Source organism: Neofelis nebulosa, chromosome 12 (assembly GCF_028018385.1).
Source record: "Neofelis nebulosa isolate mNeoNeb1 chromosome 12, mNeoNeb1.pri, whole genome shotgun sequence".
In the NCBI taxonomy this organism is placed as follows: domain Eukaryota; kingdom Metazoa; phylum Chordata; class Mammalia; order Carnivora; family Felidae; genus Neofelis; species Neofelis nebulosa.
The window spans coordinates 5,217,515-5,230,012 of record NC_080793.1 but is presented as its reverse complement, the minus strand read 5'-3'; the positions used below and the strand labels follow the sequence as shown (position 1 = coordinate 5,230,012).

At 49.1% G+C, this 12,498-nt stretch overlaps 1 protein-coding gene across 14 annotated transcripts in view; it reads right to left on the bottom strand.

Annotated features, from left to right (window-relative positions):
• Positions 1-12,498, bottom strand: part of RAPGEF1 (Rap guanine nucleotide exchange factor 1) — a 133,606-nt gene that overhangs the window by 58,863 nt on the left and 62,245 nt on the right. For 10 of the 14 annotated variants that reach the window (XM_058693752.1, XM_058693753.1, XM_058693762.1 and 7 more), the window contains exons 2-4: positions 7,562-7,701; positions 6,862-6,975; positions 1,893-2,071 (exon numbers count right to left, since the gene is read on the bottom strand). In XM_058693752.1, coding sequence (XP_058549735.1) covers positions 1,893-2,071; positions 6,862-6,975; positions 7,562-7,701 — 433 coding nt within the window. The remainder of the gene's footprint in view (positions 1-1,892; positions 2,072-6,861; positions 6,976-7,561; positions 7,702-12,498) is intronic. The other 4 variants (XM_058693757.1, XM_058693764.1, XM_058693758.1 and 1 more) reach the window with 1 other exon arrangement.

Here is a 12,498-nt window from a genome sequence, read left to right as displayed (position 1 = left end):
AGAAGGTTCCTCCACTCACTGTTCACGTTGAACAGCCCGCTGCTTGTTCAAAGACTGCTCCGCCACTGTCCCAGCACCCTAGGGGACGGAGACGGAGGGCCCACCAGCTGGGACCCAACCCACAGAGACGCTCTGAGCAGAAGGCGGGAAACACCTTCGTAGCTCACAAACTGCACCGGGAGGAATGATGACGGAAGGAACCTAAGAGAAACCTTTGAAGAGGAGATATCAGGGTGGTCGAGAAAAAGATCATCCGTTGGCTTTGCGAGAATCTCAGGAAGAAACATCCCTTAAGTGGCATCAGCCAAAGGACTGCCAGAGAAAAGAAAATCATCGTTCCTTATGGCCACACCCGGGCATTTCTCTTTCCCTCTAGGAAACTGCTATAGACGTGAAATAATTTTTGCCAACTACAAAATAGTTATAAGATCTCCCCATAGACAAAAAATGCCCCCAAACCACTGTCCTACCGCTTGATCTCAGTGTTTGCGCCCATTCCCACCCTTCCTTCAGGTCCCGCTCGAGCATCTTCTCCTGCGGGAAGTTTAATTGGGCCACGGAGTCTCCTTTAACTCTCCCTCCTTCAAATCCCAACAGAGCTCCGCTCGGTACCACTAGGTTCGAACTCCACCGCGGTAGGGACACTCACACGAAAAGGGGTGGAGGAGAACTCTGCATAAAAAGCCACCCACACATCTGACCCTAGCGCACTGTTGGGCACATCCCCTCAAAGGAGAACAGCACCAGGCCCTTCTACGAGCTGGGCACAGGGTTAACTACGGGAAGGACACGGTACTCGGTCTCAAGCCCAGCACACAAAGCACTCTGTGCGAGGCGGCCACTCAGCAGGGCATGAAGGGACTCATTTCCCCAGGCTCCTCCTCGGTGACAGGAGCACGGCCTGGAAAGCAAAGACAGTAGCAGGGCAAAGTCATCCCGACAGTTTTTTCCTCCGCCACCAACTGGCCAAAAGACCACAGTCTACAGAGGTCAGCTGAAACTCCAGGGTGGAAGGTCCAGGCCAGAGAGCTTCTTGGAAATAAAGACACTTGTTTGCATGATCTCCCAGAAGAAGAAAACTATGCACTTCGTTGCCAAGTTCTGAAAGCAGTTCACAAAAGCTCAATCTCATGGGGCTGGACGAACACCAAACCATCTCAAGGAACAGAAAACACAGCTGCGTTTATCCTGAGCAGGTACCAGAAAAGAAACACAGAGCCAGCGGGCACCTCTGCTAGGCCTCAGCTAAGACCACACCGAGTACCCCTTTTCCTTCTCTACCTAACAGTGAAGACCAGAGCAAGCTGCTCCCAGACTCTGATGGGAAAACGCACTCTAGCGGTAAGTGTTCCTCAACCAAAGCTCGCTGGGACGCAGGCTGACTCCTCCCGACATCCCTGGCTTCCAGGGAATCCGGGTGCTGTCTGGAAGATCCTGGTCTGATACAGTTAAAGGTTTCATTAATCCATGCTCGAATGGGATTCTCGATCTCTTTTGGCCTAATCAGCTAGGCAGTTGAGGTCTCTACCAGGCTGGATATTAATAGGATTTAATGTCGTAATACACCACGGCTAATGAAGGGTACTAGAAATGTGTCCAAATCAATGTGATTATTGCCAATGACCTAAGGCCAAGAAACCACCACAGACTTACCCTGTGGCTACATCCCGAGCAAGGCTAGAGATCTCCCTCAGGGTCGAGGCCTCATGAGTAACAACGACCTCGACCTTGGGAGAGCCTCAAGTCATAGCTGTGAAGGGTGGGGAGAAGGCTCTTTTCCCTCCCCGCACTCTTCACTCTTCCCAGGAGCCCTAAGTTTGAGGTGCCCCCAAACCAAGATGCCTGTAGGCCTTCCTTGCTCTGACACAGTCAAGGATTTCAGGGCAACTCACCTGTGCTGAATTCGAGGGTCGCTCTGCACCAGGGGTAAGATGGCCTCCAGCACCTTACTGGCTGACCCTGGAAGCATCTCCAGTACCTTCTTATCAATAGCCATTTTGTCCACAATGGTCTTGAAGTAGCGCAAGGCACTAACGACCTCCTTCTCTTTCTCTTCCAGCCAGCTCAGGTTCTGAAAGGAAATGTTAAGCATAAGGAGGGAGGAGAGAGATTAAAGGGAGCGGTTTCGAAAAAAAGTACGATTTCCTATCGACTAGCTGGAGACTGATGCAAGCAGAAGAGACTTCTTGCTGCAGAAACCAAGCCAAATTACTTTCTAAGGATTGCAGTCAGGATACAGAGGCTAGGCTAGGAAGCAGAAGGGAGCTCGGACCAAGAAAGTTCATTCAGAGATTTCTGAATTCCCTTCCTGGTAGAGACTGATGTGGCTGAGGTCTTGAAAACTGCTTCGAGGATCCTTCTCTACCACACTGAGATAGCACCACTCATTAAGCATAGTGAGGACTAATTTGCTGATGGCTGTAGGAAGCTTAGCGAACCCGCAGTTAAATCTCACGGTGCCTATCCATCCAGTAAGCCAAATCAAGAGACCCCAGGCCTTTCAAAGATCTGAGGGACAGTAGAAGATGGTCAGAGGCATTCGTGTTCAAAGCCCACTCTCCCAGGACCCCTCACTAGATTCCCACACTGAATCCGAAGATGCAGTTCCCTCTCAATGAAATGGCTTGGCTCACCCAAAGGGTCTAGAAACCCCAGGGTTAGAGGGGGTGGATGCTCTGGGGTGAAAAGGGGAAGGTGCTAGGGCAGGTAGCAACGATTCAATCATCACTCGTGTAGCAAATGCTGACAGCATCCATAGTTCCTCTGCTCCCGAAGAAAGCACAGCGAGGAGGAAAATAAACTCCAGAGCCCTGCACTTAGCAGCATTCAAACTCCCATGCCCAAATCTTTTCTCCTTGACTACAGGATGCCTCAAATCCAGTCAGTGGGCACACACACCCCTTGGTTCCTTTCCCCAACCTCCCTCTATATGGCCCTCAGGTCAGAGGCCCGGGTCCCAGCTGGCTGGCAGGGAAGGGAAATCAAAGATGATCTACAAGACAGATAAATCCAAAAATGGATACCCTATTCAAGTCGAACTGATTACACGTCCAACGCAAATCGCGATTGCCGTGTATGAGGAAAGCTGCCACCTGTGGGCTCTCTGAGGTCTAGCGAACATACAAATAAAAGCACCCAAGGGCAAGAAGAACACTTGTAGAAAAAAGCTGATTTAAACAATAATCTCTAAGGAGATACACCAATGACACATAAGAAGTGATTATGATTCTGAACACTAACTCTTCTCTTCTCAAATGATGGACAGTGTCATTTTAAATAACATTCAATACTCGAGGCATTTATTCCATGGGAAGAGCAAAAGAAAATAGGTACAAGGGATCAAGAAGTAAGCAGCTTCTTTAGTCAGACAACGTTCGAAGGCCCGACTCAATTCTTCTCCATGGGAAACTTCCCCAAAGGGGGTCTGCAGACCACGAAGAGCGGATTCTCTAAGGCGGGGAGTGCCTGTCCCCCCTCCCCACTCCCCCCATCACTGGAGCCTCATTACCCCCACCTTTCATCTTCTCATGACCGCACATGTTTATTTACTGTTTGGGAGGCCGGGCACTTGTTTCCCGCCTCGCAGACAAGAGCTCTCCGCCTTGCCATCGCCCGCCAGGGCCACAAGGAACGTGAGTATGAAGCAGTCACACTCAGACATCAGTGTGACTGAAACGCCGGTGGCCAGCGTGGCCACAGGACCCTGACCACGGCACTGCTATCTCAGCACATCGGGACGTGTTTGGAACCAGGAATGATGAAAGATGGGGAGGAAGCAGGAAACCTTGTAAGAAAATCTCATCGGGGGGCGCCTGGGTGGCTCAGTCGGTCGAGCATCCGACCTCGGATCAGGTCACGATCTCACAGTTCATGGGTTCGAGCCCCGCGTCGGGCTCTGTGCTGACGGCTCGGAGCCTGGAGCCTGGAGCCTGCTTCGGATTCTGCGGCTCCCTCTCTCTGCCCTTCCCCTGCTCACGCTGTCTTTCTCTCTCAAAAATAAACACTAAAAAAAAAAAAATTAGAAAAGAAAGAAAGAAAGGAAATGTCATCAGGTTTGCTAGGGAGAAAGGGGCTGACCTGGAGATGGGAGGCACCCAGAAGGGGCAGGAAGGCACTTTGAAGCAAAAAGAATCTTCCCATCATTTGCAGAGAGATCCAATGAGCCACTGAATAGCCAAGCTGCCCTGGGCTCCTACTGAAGGAGCCGACAGCTTAGCAGAGTCTGGTTTCATCCATTAACTCTCCAGCAAACTGCACTCCCAGAATTAATGGCCTCTGAGTGTTGTGCGTTCAAAGCGCCTCTGCTCCTGAACAGCTCCAACTTCTTGCAAAATGCAGCCAGCGGTCAGAAGAGTTTACAAGGAGACAAGTAGCTGGAGCACTCGCCAGAACCGGGAACCCAGAGCTCTGGCTCTGCTCTGTCGCCCAGCTGCACAAGCTCAGAGGCAGGTGCCCCCACCCGGGCACAGCCTCCCTGCTGTGGGGGATGAGGCACCAGCCACTGTCCCTCCACAAACCGGGAAGCTACATGAGGGTAGAGGTGCCAGGGGAGGGACTAGGTTCGAAGCCACCACTGGGCTTGGGGGCCAGTGACTTCAGGCTCCTCATCTGAAAAATGGGGAGGATATTACCTGATATCCGCTCCCCCTCCCCCCCCCCCCCCCCGATGTGGGGACGTGAATAAGAATGTGCATAGAGGTAGTGCATAAAACTTAAGGGAAAACCAGATTTTGATCAAGAAAACTTGGGCCAGAGCCCAAAGTCCGTACATTTGGAATAATAAGAGGTTTTGCACACAGTTATGGAGAGGAGTAAGTAGGACAGCACGTGAAATCACCTGGGACAGGGCCTAGGCAATGAGAGACCCTCCGTAAGCCGTACATGGACCTGAATCTGTGCTGCTATCTACCGGGCGACAAGTTTCCCGTGTGTTTAGACAGGGAATGGCAGGCATAGAGACCGGGATTAAAATGAGAACACGGAGAGAAATATTCTCTAAGAGGTAGGAGAGCTCATAAGTAATAAGTAACAATGACAGCAAATGACACGCGTGTTTTCAGATTTCTTCGACGGTCTTCTAAGTTCACACATGTTGGCAGGCTCTCCACACCTCCAGTTGTGCCTGTGGGCCTCTACGAGACAACAGGTTTGTGCTCATATCGTCTCAGGCAGCTGACTTGGGGCAGAGCGGAGTGACTCAACCCTTCTTAAAGGGCGACAACCAAAAACCAGAGGAGCAGTCTTCCTGCGTAAAGCTCATACTCACAGTTCCTGGCTACAGAATAGGGAGTTCTAAGCGGCAGCACTACTGATGTCTTGGGGTGGATAATTCTCCGTTGTGGGCAGGGCCGTCCCATGTAGGATGTGTACGAGCACCCCTGGCTGCTATCCACCAGCCCTAGTAACACCTGCTTCACCTTTCGAGTCGTGACAACTCAAAGTGTCTCCAGACGTTGCCAACGTCTGCTGGAATCTGCAGGAACCCGTACCAAGCGAAGGACACTTTAGCACCGAATTCCCCCCAGGGACCTCTCTCGGAGGAAAGAAGAAAGGGGGAAAAGTTCCAAGAACCGAGTGGCTGAACCAGTCTCTTCCCGGCGCCAACTGCTAGAACGCGGTTGTTGGAAGTCACTTCACCCTCGACTGCCTGCTCGAGTGCTACAGGGGCCACCGGCACCGTGCGTGGGCTCCGTTACCGGACTCGGCTCCCAGAGGGGGCCGTACGGAGCGACCCAGAAAATGACTCTGGCACACACTGATCTTCCACTCTATCACTATTCTTCTTCAATCTGGAATTTGACCAATCTGGCAAACACTGAATACTTTATTTCCTCTTTTTCTTCAGCCTCTTTTGCTACCAGATGAGGCGGGAAAAAGGGTTACTCAACAAACGACTTTTGGACTTAAAACCTTAATTGTCTCCACTTCTAACTAGAATTTTAAGATATCCTGCTGGCCAAAGTACAAACAAAACAAAAATACAGGTACGCTGTAAAATGCGAGAATCGTGGCGTGTGTTTGCCAGTGGCGTTGACTTGACGGCTATGACGAAAGCTCTTCCACCGACTACGCTCTGGGCGGGCCCTGGAGAGAGGCCGCGTTTCTCTACAAGGCTTGTGTTTATTCTACGTTGCGGGGGCTAATTTTGCTTTTCTGTCCAGTCACGTGTGAGCGTTAACACTTACATTCTGGCTTTCGTGACGAGGAACGCATCGCAAGAGTTTTGACTTGGGTGTGAGGCAGCCTCGCTACCTTTCCTGTGTGATGGTGAATGCTTCATCTCTTTTCTGCAAAGTAAGTTTCCATCCTCCAGGGCTGTTAGGAGTGTTAAGTAGGAGCGAGTGTAGAGCAGCCAGCACGTTGGTGCTGAAGCTGGATAAGCGTCAGTGGCACAAAAGGTGTCCCTGGCTCTCGCAGGGCTCGGTTCCGAGTGCGCTCGCCACACTGAGCTTGCCAGATGCCTCACAGAGCACCTGTTACCGTAGACGCCCTTCCCTTCTTAACTGCTCAGATCATCTTAGCAACTCAAGGAAAAAAGAGCTGGTCCTGAGAGAGAAGACTTACCCACTTCCCCCAGAACCCATTGCACCCAAGCAGCACACCCAAACCCGCCCCAGAAAGGACCCCCAAGGTTTCGTCAAGGAGTGCTGAACTCTCTCCAAAGACCACAGGGGCTTGGATAAACTCTTAATTTTACCCGAGGCCCCTTGGACTGTTTCCTGAACGATTAAGCCCACAGTCGCCACCCAATTCAACACAGGGATATTGCAAGAGATTTTTTTTTTCCATCCCCAAAACCACGGGCCAGGATTCTGCAGTAGAAGGCAAGGCAAACCCAATTGTTCTTAACGTCACACTGACCTTCTGCCTTTGAGACCTGGAAGCCACAGCACTGGTGGACATAAATTCTACTGCCTGCTGCTCCAGATCCAAGGGGATAGGGTAGCCCTCTGGTAGAAATCTGTCTGTTGCCTCCTGGAAGAGAGGAAACCTGGATTCCTACAGAGCTTGAAATGGCCGTTTCAGGCTGAAGGGAGGGGTTGATGAAAATCTACAGCTGTTTCAACGTATCTGGCTTCACTGGCCCTGCTGAGGTTACTAGTGCTTGAGGACATCCTTGGCTGGGTTTCAAGGATTTGACATGTCTCAGAGCACGGGCCCTAAAGCCAAACGAAGGACGTTCTGGACGTCACAAAGCTCCCTCTATGTGTGTGCGTGCCAGGGCAACGTGGGGCTCTCTGGGGGCAGGCAGGTGGCATCCTGGGGCGTAAACATGATGCACTGAGCTGTTCTGAATGCCCAGAGGATGATACATCTGGGAAAGGAGAACTGCTTCAGCCAACAGAACCTGACTCTGATTAACAGGAGAAACACTCGCCATCCCAAAGTCTCACACTTCGCAAGGACACTCCAGGCCCCTGCCTGGCAGCACGGGAATGCTACGAAATCCGTGTTCTGCAGTGGAAGCTGATCCCCAGGGGGTGAACTTAAACACAGCACAAACTCCGACTGCTCGAAGTAGGCGAAGGCCAGGACAGACACCTAGAGAGAGTCCGCTTACTTTGTTCACAGGCTTCTCCGGGACTTTCACCGACACCTCAGCTGGTTTTCCCTTCTTGGACGGCGTTCGCTTGATTTTGGGCGAGTGGAACTTGTCCTTGAGCTTCATGGTGAAGGAGGAGAGATGGGAGCGCTGAGAGTCTGAAAACAAGGAGGTGCCGATGGTTAGAAGTGGGGTGGGGAGGAGCTGCGCTCCGCGACCGTCTGCAGAAACGAGCATCGTCCCCAAACAGATCGTTTCCCCTGGCTGTTTTAGAGTTACAAAGCAAAGGAAAGATCCACCGAAATGCTGCTGCTTGCACGTTTTAATTTCTGCAATTTCCATTGTAGTTGGGTTGTTCAGGATTGTGGAAGTCAGAGATGGTCAAACAGCCGTGGGAAAAGAACCCACAAACGCTTTCGGTGTCCTCTACAGAGTTTGTAGGATGAGCTGACCCAAGTCTAAGGGAACCAGCTAAGAAGAAAGAACACCACAGCAGAATCACAGGGGTGCAGGTTGTATGAACTGGAAAGGAAGGCCCTTCTGGATCAACCTTTAGGGAAGGTCACCAGGCAGCACAGGCACAGCCTCAGAGTTAGCATCGGGGACTGAAATCGCACTAAGGTATTCAAAAACCCTCTGGAACATAGTGAAAGACTGGATGGTTTCTCTCCAAGATCAGGAATGAGACTAGGGTGTCTGTTCTCACCATTCCGATTTGGTGTCATACTCTTAACAAAAGCCATCCAGATTGGAAAGGGAGACAGAAAACGATGTCTATTTGTAGCTGATCTTGTATATGGAAAATCCCAAGCAATCTATTAAAAGGCTATTAGTACTATTAAACAAACTCAGCAAAGCCACAGGATACAAGATCGATAGGTAAGTGTCTGTTGGATTTCTAAACAGTAGAAATGAACATTCCAAGATGAAATTTTAAAAAGCTTCCATTCACACTACAGGGAACGGATGATGACGGATGCAGAGGGAAGGGGTGGGGAATGGGAAAAGTGGGTGACAGGCAGTGGGAGATACGGGCTTCCAGTTATGGGATGAATAAGTCATTGGAATGAAAGGGACAACCAGGGAATATAGTCCAGTGACACTGCAAAAGCACTGTATGGTGACAGAGGGGGCCACACTTGTGAGCACACAGAGATGCCGAATCACTGCGTTCTACACCTGAAACTAACATAACACTGTATGTCAACTCTACTTCAATAAAAACAGAATGAAAACAAAAAGCTTCCATTGGCAATATCCTCAAAAAGAATAAAATACATAGGCATAAATTTAACACAAGAAGTGCCAGACCTACACTAAAAACTACAAAACGTTGCTGAAAGAAATTGAGACAATCTAAATAAATGAATCAAGAGCTAATATTATTAAAATGTCGATACTCCCCAAATTGATTTACAGATTCAATGTAATCCCTATGAGAATCCCAGCTGGCTTTTTTTTTTTTTTGCAGAAATTGACAATCTAACCCTAAAGTAAGTATGGAAATAAAAGAAACATGGAACAGCCAAAACTATGTGGGGAAAAGAAGAATAAAATTAGAGGACTCATGCTTCTGGACTTTAAAATGTTCTGTTATGGAGTTGCAGTAATCAGGGCAGCGTGGTACTGGTATGAGGACAGGCACACAAAACAACGGAATGGAACTGACAGCCCAGAAATAAACCCACGTGTCTTCGGCCAACGGATTCGTAACAAGGGTCTCAAGGCCATTCAGTGGAGGAATGAATGTTCTTTTCAACAAATGGTGCTGGCACAACTGGGTATTTCACATACAAAAGAACAAATCTGGGCCCTTACTTCACCATATACAAAAACTAACTCCAAATGGAGCACAGCCCTGAATGTAAGAGTTAAAACTAGAAACTTAGAAGAAAACTTAGGGATAAAACTTTTGTGACCTTGGATTTGGTAATGGTCTCTTAGATATAACATCAAAAGTGACAAAAGAAAAATGAGACAAGTTGGATTTCATCAAAATTTAAAACTTTAGACTTACTGTGGTGATCGTTTGGCAATACATACAAATATCCAATCATGATGCTGCACGTCCGAAACTAAGACGGTATTTTGTGCTGCAAGTGACACCATCAAGAAAGTGAAAAGACAGACTACAGAATGGAAGAGAGTATGTACAAGTCGCATGCCTGCTAGGGACTTGCACACAGAAAAGGTAAACAGCTCCTATAATCCAAAACAAAAGGCAAATAATCCAACTGAAATGACCCAAGAATTTCAACAGACATCTCTCTAGATGAAATACACAAATGAGCAACAAGCATATGAAATCACCGTCATTAGTCACCAGGGAAATGCCCAAACTGACACAAGTTACTACTTCTAACCTACTAGGTATAATCAAAAAGACCGAAAACAAAGCAAGCGTTGGTGAAGGCTGGGGGACTGGAACCCTCCCGCACTGCTGCTGCAAATGCAAAATGGTGCAGCTGCTGTGGAAAATATCTGTCAGTTCCTCACAGGATCAAACACGGTTACCCTACACCCCTGCAATTCCATCCCTAGGCATATACCCGAGAGAAATGAAAACATCTATCCACATGATTTGTACACGAAAAGCTCACAGCAGCATCATGCATAATAATCAAAAGGTGGAGATAACTCAAAGGTCGATGAACGAATAAATAAAGTGTGGCATATCCAAACAACAGAACATTACTTGACAATAGAAGAAATGAAGTTCTGACACCTGCTACGACATGGATGAATCCTGACAGCATTTATGCTAAGTGAAGGAAGCCGGTCCCCAAAGACCACTGATGGTATCCAGAATAGGCAAACTTTTAGGGACAGAGGGTAGATCAGTGGCTGCCAAGATTGAGGGAAGGGGAGAGGGCACGAGAGGGGTTGCCAATGAGTATGAGGTTTCTTTTGGTGAGGGGACATAAATGTTCTAAAATTAGAATCTGGTGATGGTTGCACAACCCAGTGAGCTACTAAAAAACAAGCCACACTGGATTCTACATTTTAAATGAGTCAATCGTATACGTGAATTATACGTCAATTAAGCTGTTTTTAAAAAGCAAAGACGAACCGAGGCCTTCCTCCATCTCGCCATCTACCTCCGTGCTTTCCAGTGTCTGAAACGATCTTGTGAAGCGATTTACTGACGTGCTTCTCTCCTCACAAGAATGCAAACTCACTGAGGACCACACTTGCCCTTCTCATGCCCGCATCCCCAGTGCTGACATGGTACCTGGCCCAGAGAAGATGCTCAGCCAACATTCACTCAACACGTGAACAAACTGATCAACCAAAAAATACCCCTGCAAAAAGGACTGCTTCTTTCGATACCAGCTGAAATTCACATTTGAAATTTTCACACTTGAAAGTGGTCGAAAATTGGGGAACAGAACACGATCCTATGCGGTAGAAAAACAAATACCTGTGGTTTTAAAAATAAAAAGCACCCGCCCCCTTTCCATTCCAAACGAATGACGTAGCACCCTGCACGACAGCCGGTTAGTGTGTCTGTTATTACTTCACGTGACCTTAGGGACAAAGTGTGACTCCTTTGTCAGACCTTCCAGGTGGCAGGCAGGGTCAGATAAACTATCTGCTCCGCACAAGTCTTCTAGAAGCGCATTGCACTCTGGACCAAAGAGATGGTTAAAGGGTGGGCTCTGTAGTCAGACTGTTTGGGTTAAAATATTTCAAAGTCACCTCTCCAAGTCTTAAGTTTCTTTGTCTGGAAAATGGGGCTGGTAACGTTGTTTTTGGTTTTTGTTTTTTAAGTTTATTTATTTATTTTTGAGAGAGAGAGAGAGACAAAGAGAGAGAGAATGAGTGCACGCATGCACAGTAGGGGAGGGTCGGGGCGGTGGGCAGGAGGGGGGAAGACACAGAATCCAAAGCAGTCTCCAGGTCCTGAGCTGTCAGCACAGAGCCTGCGTGGGGCTCGAACCCACGAACCGTGAGATCATGACCTGAGCCGAAGTTGGACGCTTAACCGACTGAGCCACCCAGGTGCCCCGGTAACACTGTTCTTAGGATGGCTGACGCGATGTAGGATAAATGAGACGCTGCCTGTGGGTAACGCAATGAGGTGCTTATCCAAGTGCCAGGCACATGGTACCTCAATGCAGGGAGCTGGCCAAACTAACTATAGGATTTGGATGGGTAGCAGGGCTGATCAAACTCTGAATTCTTACCTCCCAACTGCTTACAGATCTTTATCAGGCGATTCTGTAGCACTGAACTTTTAACTCACGACCCTAGGTGACCGTGGGCCTTACAGTCTTCCTCCTCTTCCTCTGCACCGACCCGAAGCCTCAAACTGGCTTTTATCCGTAATCTGTTCTGCTCTGTGGTTTCACGTGTCTCCTCGGCCCTCGTGTCCCTGCAGGCATAGCACTGACCAGGCAGGTTCCCGAGCCAGACGGGATGTTAGAGCAGTGTACTAATCCTTACGACTTTCATCAGAGCAACTAAGACTGAAAGCAGGGCCAGAAAAGCAGACGCAAATGAGGAAGTCTAGGCAGGATGCACGGTTTCTTTGGTTTGCTTCCGTGGTCAGAGACCTTCAGAGGCCTGGGATGGGGAACCAACTTCTGCCTGCGCCTGTCTGCCACCCGGAGTTTCTCTACGGACAAGCCAGATTCACATCTCCGCCATCGTGACGAGGGCGGAACTGGGGTGTGCAAGCAAGGCACGGACGGCTCCCCAAAAGACCTCTCTGGTTCCTGCACTTGCAGAGCCAGCCCTGGTCATGACCCAAGGGCCAACGACGGGCACCCCCAACCTGAGAGCAAACTGAACGCAGGAAGTATATTACAGCACTCCCTACCTCAGCCTGAAATTCTAGTCTGTCTCGGGGCACGGCTGGGAATCCACGTCAGCATTTAAAGAACGAACTACATCTACCAATAAATCTCTCTCCTGGGAGTATTTCAGAGCCTCGAAACAGCTACCTTTAGCAC